Below are 12,324 nucleotides of genomic sequence, written 5' to 3'. Positions count from 1 at the left end.
TGCACTGGTGTGAGGCTGGCCCTGTGCCGTAGCTGGTAAAGCTGTCGCCTGCAGTGCTGGCGTCCATGTGGGCACTGATTCAAGTCCCGGCTGCTCCACTTCTGATCAGCTCTCTGCTATGGCCTGGAAAAGCAGTAGAAGATGGCCCAAGTCTTTGGGCCCCTGCACCCACGTGGGAGACCCAGAAGCTCCTGGCTCCTGGCTTTGGATTGGCTCAGCTCTGGCCATTGCGGCCATCTGGGGAGTGAACCAGTGCATGGAAGACCTTTCTCTCTGCCTCTGCCTCTGTCTCTCTGCAATTCCACCTTTCAAGTAAATAAATAAAGCTTAAAAAAGAAAAAAATTGGTTAAGTGGAAAGAAGTGGTCATCAGGGCCGGCGCCGTGGCTCACTTGGCTAATCCTCCACCTGCGGCACTGCCATCCCATATGGGCACCGGGTTCTAGTGCCAGCTGCTCCTCTTCCAGTCCAGCTCTCTGCTGTGGCCCGGGAAGGCAGTGGAGGATGGCCCAAGTGCTTGGGCCCTGCACCCGCATGGAAGACCAGGAAGAAGCTCCTGGCTTCGGGCCAGCACAATGCCGGCCGTGGCAGCCATTTAGGGAGTGAACCAACAGAAGGAAGACCTTTCTCTCTGTCTATAACTCTACCTGTCAAAAAAAAAAAAATGTCATCAAAGAAGGAGGTATTTTTCTCTGAAGGGAGGAAAGAACTTCTACTTTGCTTATGGCCTTGTCTAGATACTGACAGAGATTGCGAATTCAAAAGGCTTCCATAGCCGTAGCAGCTCATGTCAAGAGCCTCGGGTGATCACTTACGTCACACACAGGAGTGTTAATTGTTAAATTAACAATAAGAGTCACTGTGCACTAACTTCCCATGCAGGACCTCTGTCCTCTAAGAATTGTATTATAATTATGTCTAAGTGCTCACAAAAGATGTATCATTCTTGGGTGCCTCTTTAAAGTTAATTAAGTTTCTAAAAAATTGAAATTCAGGATGCAATGACTTTGAACAGCCCTTGTCTCGACTGCTGAGGAACGGGTCTGTTTTTTTCTCATGCAAATTGTTGAACTCTTTACTTAGGATAGAGGTGGTCTTCTGTGTATAAAGTTAATCAATGGACCTTAGTGGAGAATGGGACTGGGAATGGGAGAGGGAGGAGCAGGAGGGGTGGGAATGCGGGCGGGAGGGCGAGTATGGGGGGAATAGTCACTATATTCCTCAAGTTGTACTTATGAAATCCATGATGTTGTATTCCTTAAATAAAAGGTTTTTTTGGGAAAAAATTGGTGATTCATGGGAGGAAGTCAAAATATCAGCAAGAGTTTAGAAAGAGTTCACTTCGGCTCATGGATGACTTTGAGGGATTCTAACTCCTCAGTGGAAGAAGTAACTATAGATGTGTTGGAAATAGCAAGAGAACCAGAATTAGAGATGGGTCCCAAAGAGGTAACCAAATTGTTGTAATCTCACCAGAAAACTTTAACAAATGAACAGTTGCTTCTTATGGATAAGCAGTGGAGTTCCATTGAAATTGAACCTACTCCAGATGAAGATAACAAGAACACTGTAAAAATGACCATGAAGGATTTAGTTTTGCACAAACTTGATAAGGCAGTAGCAGTGTTTTCAGAGGATAATGCCAATTTTGAAAGAAGTTTCTACTTCCAATAAAATGTGGGAGGGCAGGTAGGGTGGAAAGTTACCACTATGTTCCTGAATCTGTATGTAGGAAATACATGACATTTGTGGACCTTAAATAATTTTTTTTAATTTCCCATGATATTTTTTATTTCTATACAAATTAGAGAAATGGGTATGGTAGACAGGTATTCTGAATCTGGAATTATTTGCTTAACAATCATACAAGTATTTCTCAATGTTTGTGTGAAAAATCCTCCAATCTATTGGTCTGAAACCCACATACCATTGTAGAAAGCATCATATTTGGAATATTTTTTTCCTAAGGCAGTCAATCCTCAGTATTAAGAGCATTCAGAGGAGGCTACTGCATAAATAAAACATCAAATAACCTTTATAACAAAAATCCATTCTAACTTTGAAACGTGGATATGCCGTGAACAAGAAACTCCAAATGATGTTAGTCTTCAGATAGTTCCAAGGCGAGTTCGAGTCCGTGGGCATTTTGCAGCAGAAGGAAGAAGCTAAGGTCAAGCACTGTGGCGCAGTGGATTAAGCCTCTGCCTGTGCTGCCTGCATCCCACGTAGGAGTTCCAGTTCAAGTTCCTGCTGCTCTACGTTCAATCCAGCTTCCTGCTGATGCACCTGAACAGGCAGCAGAGGATGGCCCAAGGATTTGGGCCCCCTTGTTCCAGAGCAGAATTCTTGGTAGGATATAAATTCCACACATAATTTACTGTGTAATCATCAGCATGTTCACTGTGAATGAGGTGATGTGATAATGACTACCAGTTCTAGCCACATGGTTGCAAAAAGACATGACTTCATCCTTTTTTATAGCTGAGTAATATTTCAGTGTATATGTGTATGTATGTGTGTGTGTATATATATATATATATATATATACACACGCATTTGTCAGTGGATGGACACTTAGGTTTGTTCCAAATTATTTCATCTTTGACATGAGGAATGTCTCAAGATTCAATGTGCTCTCTGTGTGACCTCGGAGAGGTACTTCATTTTCTGTGTTCCTCAGTTTCCGTGTCCTTCTCTGCTCATCCTGAGTCCATATGGAGCAGGACCTTAAATTTTAAAAAAACCAAAGTTACCAGACAGCATTGCATACCGTAGAGAACATGGCAGACTTCATTGGTGTCTTACTTTAATAAATATCCCCAGCTACCCAAGCTTCAGCAACTACCACCCTAATCAGTCAACAGCCATCAGCATCAAGACAGGACCCTCCATCAGCAAAAATAGTATGACTCAATGGAGGCTGAGTTGATTGTTAGCAATTTTTTTTATTAACAAAGTATGTTTAAGGCATGTGTACTGTTTATTAGATATAATGATATTGCACAATAAAGATTACAATAAAATATAAACATAACTCTTTTTGTAAGATTTATTTATTCATTCATTCATTCATTCATTTATTTGAAAGTTACACAGAAAGAGGAAGAGACAAACAGATCTTCCATCTGCTGGCTCACTCCCCCAATCGCCGCAACAGCCAGGGCTAAGCCAGGCCAATGCCAGGAGCCAAGAGTTTCTCCCAGGTCTCCCATAAAGGTAGCAGGGGCTCAAATACTTGAGCCATCTTTTGCTGCTTTTCCTAGGCCATTAGCAGGGACCTGGATTGGAAGTGGAACAGCTGGCACACAAACCAGCACCCATATGAGATGTTGGCATCACAGGTGACAGCTTTACAGGCTATGCCAAAACGCTGGTCCCATAAAAATAACTTCTATATATACTGGGCAACCAAAGCATGTGTGTGACTCCATTTATTGTGATCATCACTTTCTTGTAATGACCTGGAATGCCTGTGTATAGTTTTTTTTTTTTTTTGAGGAAATCAAATATTCTAAAATTGGTAATGGCTTCACTTGTCTATGAATATACTAAGATCATTGGATTGTACACTTTAAATAGATGAATTTGCATGGTATGTGAATTGTACCTCAATAAACCTGTTTCAAGATGCACTACAGAAACTTGGGCAAATACTCAGGAACTATTCAAGGAACTAATTTAATCTATAAGCCCAGCTGTTTCTCTGTCTCTTTGAAAACTATTTACCTACAGAGCATATTGCTAGATGGAATAATCCTTTTCCCAGGAATCCCAGGAATATCTGAAATGATTAGACATGCACTCATCACAGCTAAAATGAGATGGTCACTTGTCTCGGCGCTGATACTGCTGCACTACCAATTTTCCTCATTTCCTAGGAGTGGGAGTGAGAATATCTTGGAGTCTGTATCAGAGTATAATTCTCTAGAAAAACGAAAATCATTTACTGTAAGAATATTTTTGGAGAGTGGGTAAAGACCAGTGTGGGATGCTGGAGAACAGCCTGGAAATACACAGCAGATACGAGGTGAACCCTGCAGCAGATCAGTTGTGTTCTGTAAATGTCAACCTGAAAAACCCACAGGTGGAACTGGTTCCACACCATTTCTGTCTCACTACATCTTATGACTTCTCCTGGGAAAATCATCATTTTTAACTTGCTATCACAGCTTGATTTTTCACTTAGACAAGGTGAAAGTGTAATTTGTGTTTATCCTCGTGAATTAATATTCATTTTCTTCTGTCCTCTAACAGGAACGCCCTCCTAAACCTGAAGCTCCCTGGCTACTTTCTGCCACGTGGTTCGCCTGCTGTGACTTAGAAGAATCATTTCCAGTTTTTCAAGGCCTTACAAAATACTTACTGTTGCATCCTATTTCCATACGCATAGGTAATATGACAAGGATCTGCTGTAGGGAAATCGTAAACAGGCTCTTGATTCCTAATTCTAATGCTTCCCTTAATCTTTTTTTGCAATGTTAATACCTTTCACTACAAAATATTTTTATTTTTAAGAAACTGTGGGTATTTGTTTTCAGAACATCTTTTTAAAAAAATGTTAATTTTGTTTATTAATCTATTTTCTATTTTTTAGTTTTTACCTTTTTTAAGTTATATATAAGTTTCATATATAAAGATTTGGGAACATAGTGATACTTCCCACCCTACCCTCTATCCTGCCTGGACTCCAACCATTATTTTTTTTAGAAAACTTTTATTTAATATAAATTTCAGAAGTACAACTTTTGAATTATAGCAGTTCCCCCCCCATAACCACCCTCCCACCCACAAACCATCCCATCTCTTACTCCCTCTCTCATCCCATTCTTCATTAAGATTCATTTTTAATTATCTTTATATGAAGGTCAACTTAGTATATACTAAGTATATTTCAACAGTTTGTACCCACACAGAAACACAAAGTATAAAGTACTGTTTGAAGACTATTTGTTATTTCTCATAGTACAACATATTAAGGACAGAGATCCTACATGCAGAGCAAGTGCACAGCAACTCCTGTGGCTGATTTAACAATTGACAGTCTTGTTTATGACGTCAGTAATCACCTGAGGCTCTTGTCATAAGCTGCCAAGGCTATGGTAGCCTCTTGAGTTCACAAACTCCGACCTTATTTAGACAAGGCCATAATCAAAGTGGAAGTTCTCTCCTCCCTTCAGAGAAAGGTGCCTCCTTCTTTGATGGCCCCTTCTTTCCACTGGGATCTCATTCACAGAGATCTTTCATTTAGGTCCTTTTTTGCCACAGCGTCTTGGCTTTCCATGCCTGAGAAACTCTCCTGGGCTTCTTAGCCAGATCCAAATGCCTTAAGGATCTGAGGCCAGAGTGCTGTTTAGGGCATTTGCCATTCTATGAGTCTGCTGTGTATCCTGCTTCCCATGTTGGATCATTCTCTCCTTTTTAATTCTATCAGTATTAGCAGACACTGCTCCAACCATTCTTCTTCCTCCCTCTCCCATTCCCACTCCTAACTTTTACAAAGATCTACTTTTAGTTTACTTAATGATTGTAAAGTTAACCCTACACTAAGTAAAAGAGTTCAACAGATAGTATGAAGTAAAAAACACTGTTCCTCAACAGAAGAGACAAGGGCTGCAAACAATCATCAAATCTCAAAGTCCATCTCACTCCAATACATTACATTTTAGGTACTCTATTAGTTACCTCAGATCAGGGAAAACATAGGCTATCTGTCTTTTCAGGACTGGCTTATATCACTAAGTATAATGGTTCCCAGTTGCATCCATTTTGTTGCAAAAGACAAGATTTGATTTTTTTATGTCTGAGTAGTACTCCATAGAGTATATATACCATAATTTCTTTATCCAGTCAAAGCTGATAGACATCTGGATTGATTCCATATCTTAGCTATTGTGAAATGAGCTGCAATAAATATGGGGGTACAGATCACTCTTTCATATGCTCATTTTTTTTTTTTTTTTGGTTTGGGTAAATTCTCAGAAGTGGGATGGCTGGATAGATGGTAGGTCAATATATCCCGATTTCTGAGATATCTCCATACTGTCTTCCACAGTGATTGCACAAGTTTACATCCCCACCAATAGTGGATTAGAGTACCTTTTTCTCCACATCCTCACCAGCGTTTGCTGTTTGTTGATTACTGTGTGAGTCATTCTGACTGGGGTGAGGTGAAACCTCATTGTGGTTTTTATTTGCATTTCCCTGATGATGGCTAGTGGTCCTGAGCATTTTTTCAAGTGTCTGTTGGCCATTTGAATTTCCTCTCTTGAAAAATGCCTATTCAAGTCCTTTGCCCATTTCTTGACTGGATCGTTTGTTTTGTTGTTGAATTTCATAAGCTCTTTATAGATTCTGAATATTAACCCCTTAGCAATTGTGTAGTTTGTAAATAAGTTCTCCATTTCTGTTGGTTGCCATTACACTTTGCTAAGTGTATCTTTTGCAATGCAGAAGCTTCTCAGCTTGATGTAATCCCATTTTACTATTTTTTATTTGATTGGCTGTGCTTCTGGGGTCTTTTCCAAGAAGTCTTTTCCTATGCCAGTCTCTTACAGAGTTTCCCAAATGTTTTCTAGTAATTCGATGGTTTCAATTTGTAGATTTAGGTCTTTGATTTTGAGTGGATTTTCGTGGTGTAAGGTAGGGGTCTAGTTTCATACTTCTGCATATGGAGATCTAGTTTCTCCAGCGTCATTCACTGATGAGACTGTCCTTGCTCCAGGGATTGAATTTAGCTCCTTTGTCAAAGATAAGTTGGTTGTAGATGTGCGGATTGATTTCCGGAGTTTCTGTTCTGTTCCATTGGTCTACATATCTGTTTTTGTGCCTATACCAGACTGTTTTGATTATATCTTCCATGTAGTATGCCTTGAAATCAGGTATTGTGATGCCCCTGGCTTTGTTTTTGTTGTACAAGATTGATTTAGCTATTCATGGTATCTTGTGTTTATATATAAATTTGAGCATCATTTTTTCTAGATCTGAGAAGAATGTCCTTGTCATTCTGATTGGGATTGCATTGAATCTGTAAATTGATTTTGGTAGTATGGACATTTTGATGATATTGATTCTTCCAATTCATGAACATGGAAGATTTTTCCATTTTTTTATGTCTCCTTCTACTTTCTTTAACGTTTTGTGATTTCATTGTAGAGATCTATTAAATCTATTCCAAGATATTTAATTTTTTGTAGCTATTGTGAATGGAACTGATCTTAAAATTTCTTTCTCAGCTATGGAATTGTCTATGTATACAAAGGCAATTGATTTTTGTGTGTTGATTTTATATCTTGCACTTTACCAAACTCTTATGAGTTTCATAACATCTTGAGTTGACACATGCATGACCCATGAAATTTTTCAGTATTTCACTTTTACTATTATGTTCACTATGAGAGTATGAATTTACTTTTATGTATTGCTTTAGCTAAATCCCATAGGGATTTTTAACTTATTGAAGAATAACATCCACAGAAAAATCTACACAAGTCAAAATTGTACAAGTTGATTTGTACAAACTGTATACTCTCATGAGGCAGCACCCAAATGAAAAAATAGAACAAAAGCTGGTATTGTGGAGTAGCAGATTAAGCCTCCACCTGCAACATCACCATCCAATATAGATGTGGTTCAAGTCCTGGCTGTTCCACTTCCAATCCAGCTCCCCAGTAATCCACCTGGGAAAGTGGTAGAAGATGGCCCAAATACTTGGGACCCTGCACCCATGTAGAAGACCCACATGAAGCTCCTGGCTTCTGCTTGGCCCAGCCACTGTTGCCAGGGAGTGAACCAGCAGATGGAAGATCTCTGGCTGGCTTGCTTGCTCTCTCTCCTTCTCTCTCTGTAACTCTTCCTTTCAAATAAATAATTTTTTTAAAAAAGAAGCATAACAGTACCAGCATCCCAGAATCTCCTCATGCTTCCTCACAGTATCTTTTCCCTCTTTCTAAGGCAAATAACTGCTTTGGATTTTAACATTCTATATTAAGTTTTCCCCACAAGTTTTTTTTAAATATTTATTTTATTTATTTGAAAGAGTTACAGAAAAAGGTAGAGACAGAAGTCTTCCATCTGCTGGTTCACTCCACAAATGGCCACAATAGTTAGAGCTGATCCAATCCAAAGCCAGAGCCAGGTGCTTCTTCCAGGTCCCCCTCATAGGTGCAGGGGCCCAAAGATTTGGGTCGTCCTCTGCTGCATTCCCAGGCACCTTATCAGGGAGCTGGATGAAAAGCAGAACAGCTGGGACTCGAACCAATGCCCATATGGGATACCGGCACTGCAGGCTGGGGCTTTAACCTACTGTACCACAGGGCCAACCCCTCCCTGCAAGTTTTAAATGTAGCCCTTTCTTTTTTTTTTTTTTTTAATTATTTTTACTTATTTGAAAGAGTTACAGAGAGAGGCAGAGAGAGACAGAGAGAGAGAGAGAGAGGTGTTTTCCATCCACTGGTTCACTCCCCAAATGGCCGCAATGGCTGGAGCTGGCATGATCCAAAGTCAGGAGCCAGGAGCTTCTTCCAGGTCTCCCATGTGGGGTGGGGCCCAAGAACTTGGGCCATCTTCTACTGCTTTCCCAGGCCATAGCAGAGAGCTGGATCATAAGAGGTACAGCCAGGACTCAAACCGGTGCCCCTATGGGATGCGGTGCCACAGATGGAAGATTAACCTGTGTCACAGTGCCGACCCCCCATGTAGCCCTTTCAACTCTAGAAGTATGCTATTTAGTTCAAAAGCACTTAGGCTATAGAGCCCATGGTTTTATTTTTCCTAACTTAATTCTATTATGGAAGTTATGTTCATAGTCTTCTTGAAATTGATTCTTCAGAACTGTTTAGACTTTATTTGCAACTTAGTCATGTGCAATCTATGTAAAACATTCCATGTGTGATCTCAGCTCAAAATTATTAATTGTGCTTGTTTTAATTAATGTGTATTATACTTAAACCATCAATTTCTAAGAAAGGTATTTTCAGGAGTACCACTAAGATTACTAGTTTCTTGAGTAATGTTAGAATTATTATATCTTGTGAATCTGCACTATTACATACAAACATAAGATTAGCACTGTTCACTCTAATAAATTTTCTTTTTATTAAATACTATGCCTTTTTAATCTGAATATTTTTTCTTAAAGTGTGTTTTATACTATTACTATACGATGTTTCTCTTAGTGTCCTCCTTCTGTATACTTTTACACTCTTTATTTCTAATTCTTTTGTGTCATCATGTTTTTGGTGTATCGTCAGTGGGATTTTCTTGTTACTTTGAGGCATATGAGAGTCCCTCATTTGTAACTGGCAAGTTTTAAACTAATTATGTTTGTTGCGATCATTGAACTATTTCGATTTTCCATAGCTGGGGAAGATTTTATCCCTTAGAAGACATTTTGCCGTGTCTGGAAACACATTTCTTTACCGCAGCTGGAGTGCTGCTACTGACAGATGACGCGTAGACATCAGAGATGCTGCTGTGAATCTCCCACAGTGCTCAGATCAACCCTCCACCACAAATAACTACTTGACCCAAGCTATCAATACTGGAGACCTATTTGGACTTACTTTTTTTTTTAAGATTTATTTATTTATTTGAAAGTCAAAGTTACACAGAGGAGAGGCAGAGAGAGAGAGAGAGAGAGAGAGAGACAGAGAGGTCTTCCATCCAATGGTTCACACCCCAATTGGCTGCAACAGCTGGAGCTGCGCTGATCCAAAGCCAGGAGCCAGAAGCCAGGAGCTTCTTCCCAACTCCCATATGGGAGCAGGGGCCCAAGGACCTGGGCCATCTTCCACTGCTTTCCCAGGCCACAGCAGAGAGCTGGATGGGAAGTGGAGCAGCAGGGTCTCTAACCGGCGCCCATATGGGATGTCATCGCTTCAGGCCAGGGCATTAACCCACTGCACCATAGTGCCGGCCCCTGGTCTTACTTTTGTCATCTTTTAATTTTGTAGGGATTTTTGAGAGTGGGATGGGCCAGGCCTTTTCTTTCCTTTTTTTTTTTCTTTCTTTCTTGACTTCAAGTGCATTCTCTGTACCCTTCTCATTTCTTTACCCCATTAATGATTTGAAACTCTATTTCTCTTTTTATAATAACTCTTATACTCCTACTATAAATGATTACTTAAGTACTCCCAGCAAGTGTAGTGGTTTGAAGTCTATATGAAACTATTTCTAATCCCAATATAACTATTTGATTTCTTAATAAAGGCTAGAAAAAAAAAGTTCTTCAGTAAATGCATCAAATGAAAATCCCATGTCTAGACTATGCACTAGTAAAACAAGAGCTGGAGGTAGAGGTAGAACACAGAAAGGAAAATGCCCACAGGAGAAGCCCAGGTATGGGCGGGTAGAGACAGGTCTTAAGCAAAAAGGGCTCAGTGGAGCCCCGTCCACCCAGAGGTAAAGAGAGAACCAGGGTGGAAGTTGAAAAGCAAAGGTATTCTGAAGACAACCATCTTTTTCTTTTTAAAATAAAAGCAATCATGTGTTTTCTCTGTCAGTTGGGTCTAAAATTTCAGCAATCTAAAAAGATTTTCCTGATTTCATTTGTTAAATTTCAGGGTTTGCTCCAGAAATCCTGCAGAACTGTGAAGGTTTGTACATGTGTGATAGGATGGCCAGTGCTCTAAAGGCGGGCTTTAGATCTTTGCAGGTGACGTTTGATAATTAATTCTCCTTGATCCTTACCTTCAAAAACTTCCTAATTGCCTTCATCCTTTTCTTTTAGGATTTTTAAGTACTTCTTGTCCTTAATTAGTTGAGAGTTAATATTTAAAATATGTGTTGTTAGATCCTATCTTACGAACCGGAATCCTGCTGGTTGTACAAGAAATAATGAGAACTTCAGCAGATAAGTTGTCCTTTGGCATAGTTTTGCTGGCTGATCCTCAGAGTAACTCGGCCACCTCCAGATAAGGAGCATGTGGTTTCGTGTGCCCTTTTGTCTTATACCAAGGAATTGTCTATATTCCATACAGAAATCAAAGACTTGCAGAAATAAGCACTACACCAGGCCCTTGGTCTTTGGTGTCTAAATCTTTATGGATCCTCAGCTCTTTGGTTACTATTTTTAGACCCTCGGAGGAGAGCACCAATGGACCAGCTGGAGAAAGTGCACAGAAATGCAAGCAAACTATTCTGTCCAATGTTCAACTTCAGAAACATGTTTCATCACTGGATGACACCCTAGCTGTGTTGGTTTTCTGTGAGGTTAATAGCACAGGGTGCACCCTGTACCTACAGAAATTTCAACGCTAACCCTTACTACATGTTATAACCATTATAAGAGTTAACTAGGAGGCCGGCGCTGTGGCTCAATAGGCTAATCCTCCACCTTGCGGCGCCGGCACACCGGGTTCTAGTCCTGGTCGGGGCGCTGGATTCTGTCCTGGTTGCCCCTCTTCCAGGCCAGCTCTCTGCTGTGGCCAGGGAGTGCAGTGGAGGATGGCCCAAGAACTTGGGCCCTGCACCCCATGGGAGACCAGGAAAAGCACCTGGCTCCTGCCATCGGATCAGCGCAGTGCACTGGCCGCGGCAGCCATTGGAGGGTAAACCAACGGCAAAGGAAGACCTTTCTCTCTGTCTCTCTCTCTGTCTACTCTGCCTGTCAAAAAAAAAAAAAAAAGTTAACTAGGATGCTTACTTCATATATAAAAAAACAAGGGCGGCGCCGGCACACCAGGTTCTAGTCCCGGTTGGGGCGCCGGATTCTGTCCCGGTTGCCCCTCTTCCAGGCCAGCTCTCTGCTGTGGCCAGGGAGTGCAGTGGAGGACGGCCCAGGTGCTTGGGCCCTGCACCCCATGGGAGACCAGGAAAAGCACCTGGCTCCTGGCTCCTGCCATCAGATCAGCGCGGTGTGCCGGCCGCAGCGCGCCGGCCGCGGTGGCCATTGGAGGGTGAACCAACGGCAAAGGAAGACCTTTCTCTCTGTCTCTCTCTCTCACTGTCCACTCTGCCTGTCAAAAAAAAAAAAAAAAAAAACAAGGGGCCAACGCTGTGGTATAGCAGGTAAAGTTGCCACCTGCAGTGCCGTCGTCCCATATGGGCACTGGTTCAAGTCCCAGCTGCTCCACTTCCAATCTAGCTCTCTGCTGTGGCCTGGGAAAGCAGTGGAGGATGGCCCAAGTTTTGGGGCCCCTGCACCAGCCTGGAAGACCCAGAGGAAGCTCCTGTCTCCTGGTTTTAGATAGGCTCGGCTCCAGCCATTGCAGCCATCTGGGGAGTGGACCAGTGAAGGGAAGACCTCTCTCTCTCCCTCTCTCTGCCTTTCTGTAACTATGACTTTCAAATAAATAATGATTATTTTAAAGAATACAAATCAATTTCT

The 12,324-nt window shown here is 41.3% G+C and overlaps 1 protein-coding gene across 1 annotated transcript in view; it reads left to right on the top strand.

Moving 5' to 3' along the window:
- The window catches only part of DNAH6 (dynein axonemal heavy chain 6), a 315,521-nt gene that overhangs the window by 258,786 nt on the left and 44,411 nt on the right, over positions 1-12,324 (top strand). The window contains exon 62 of the mRNA XM_008254187.4: positions 4,254-4,389. Within this exon, the coding sequence (XP_008252409.2) occupies positions 4,254-4,389 (136 nt within the window). The remainder of the gene's footprint in view (positions 1-4,253; positions 4,390-12,324) is intronic.

This window comes from Oryctolagus cuniculus, chromosome 2 (genome assembly GCF_964237555.1).
Source record: "Oryctolagus cuniculus chromosome 2, mOryCun1.1, whole genome shotgun sequence".
In the NCBI taxonomy this organism is placed as follows: domain Eukaryota; kingdom Metazoa; phylum Chordata; class Mammalia; order Lagomorpha; family Leporidae; genus Oryctolagus; species Oryctolagus cuniculus.
Note: the sequence above shows the minus strand (reverse complement) of the source record. Positions and strands in the feature narration are given on the sequence as shown.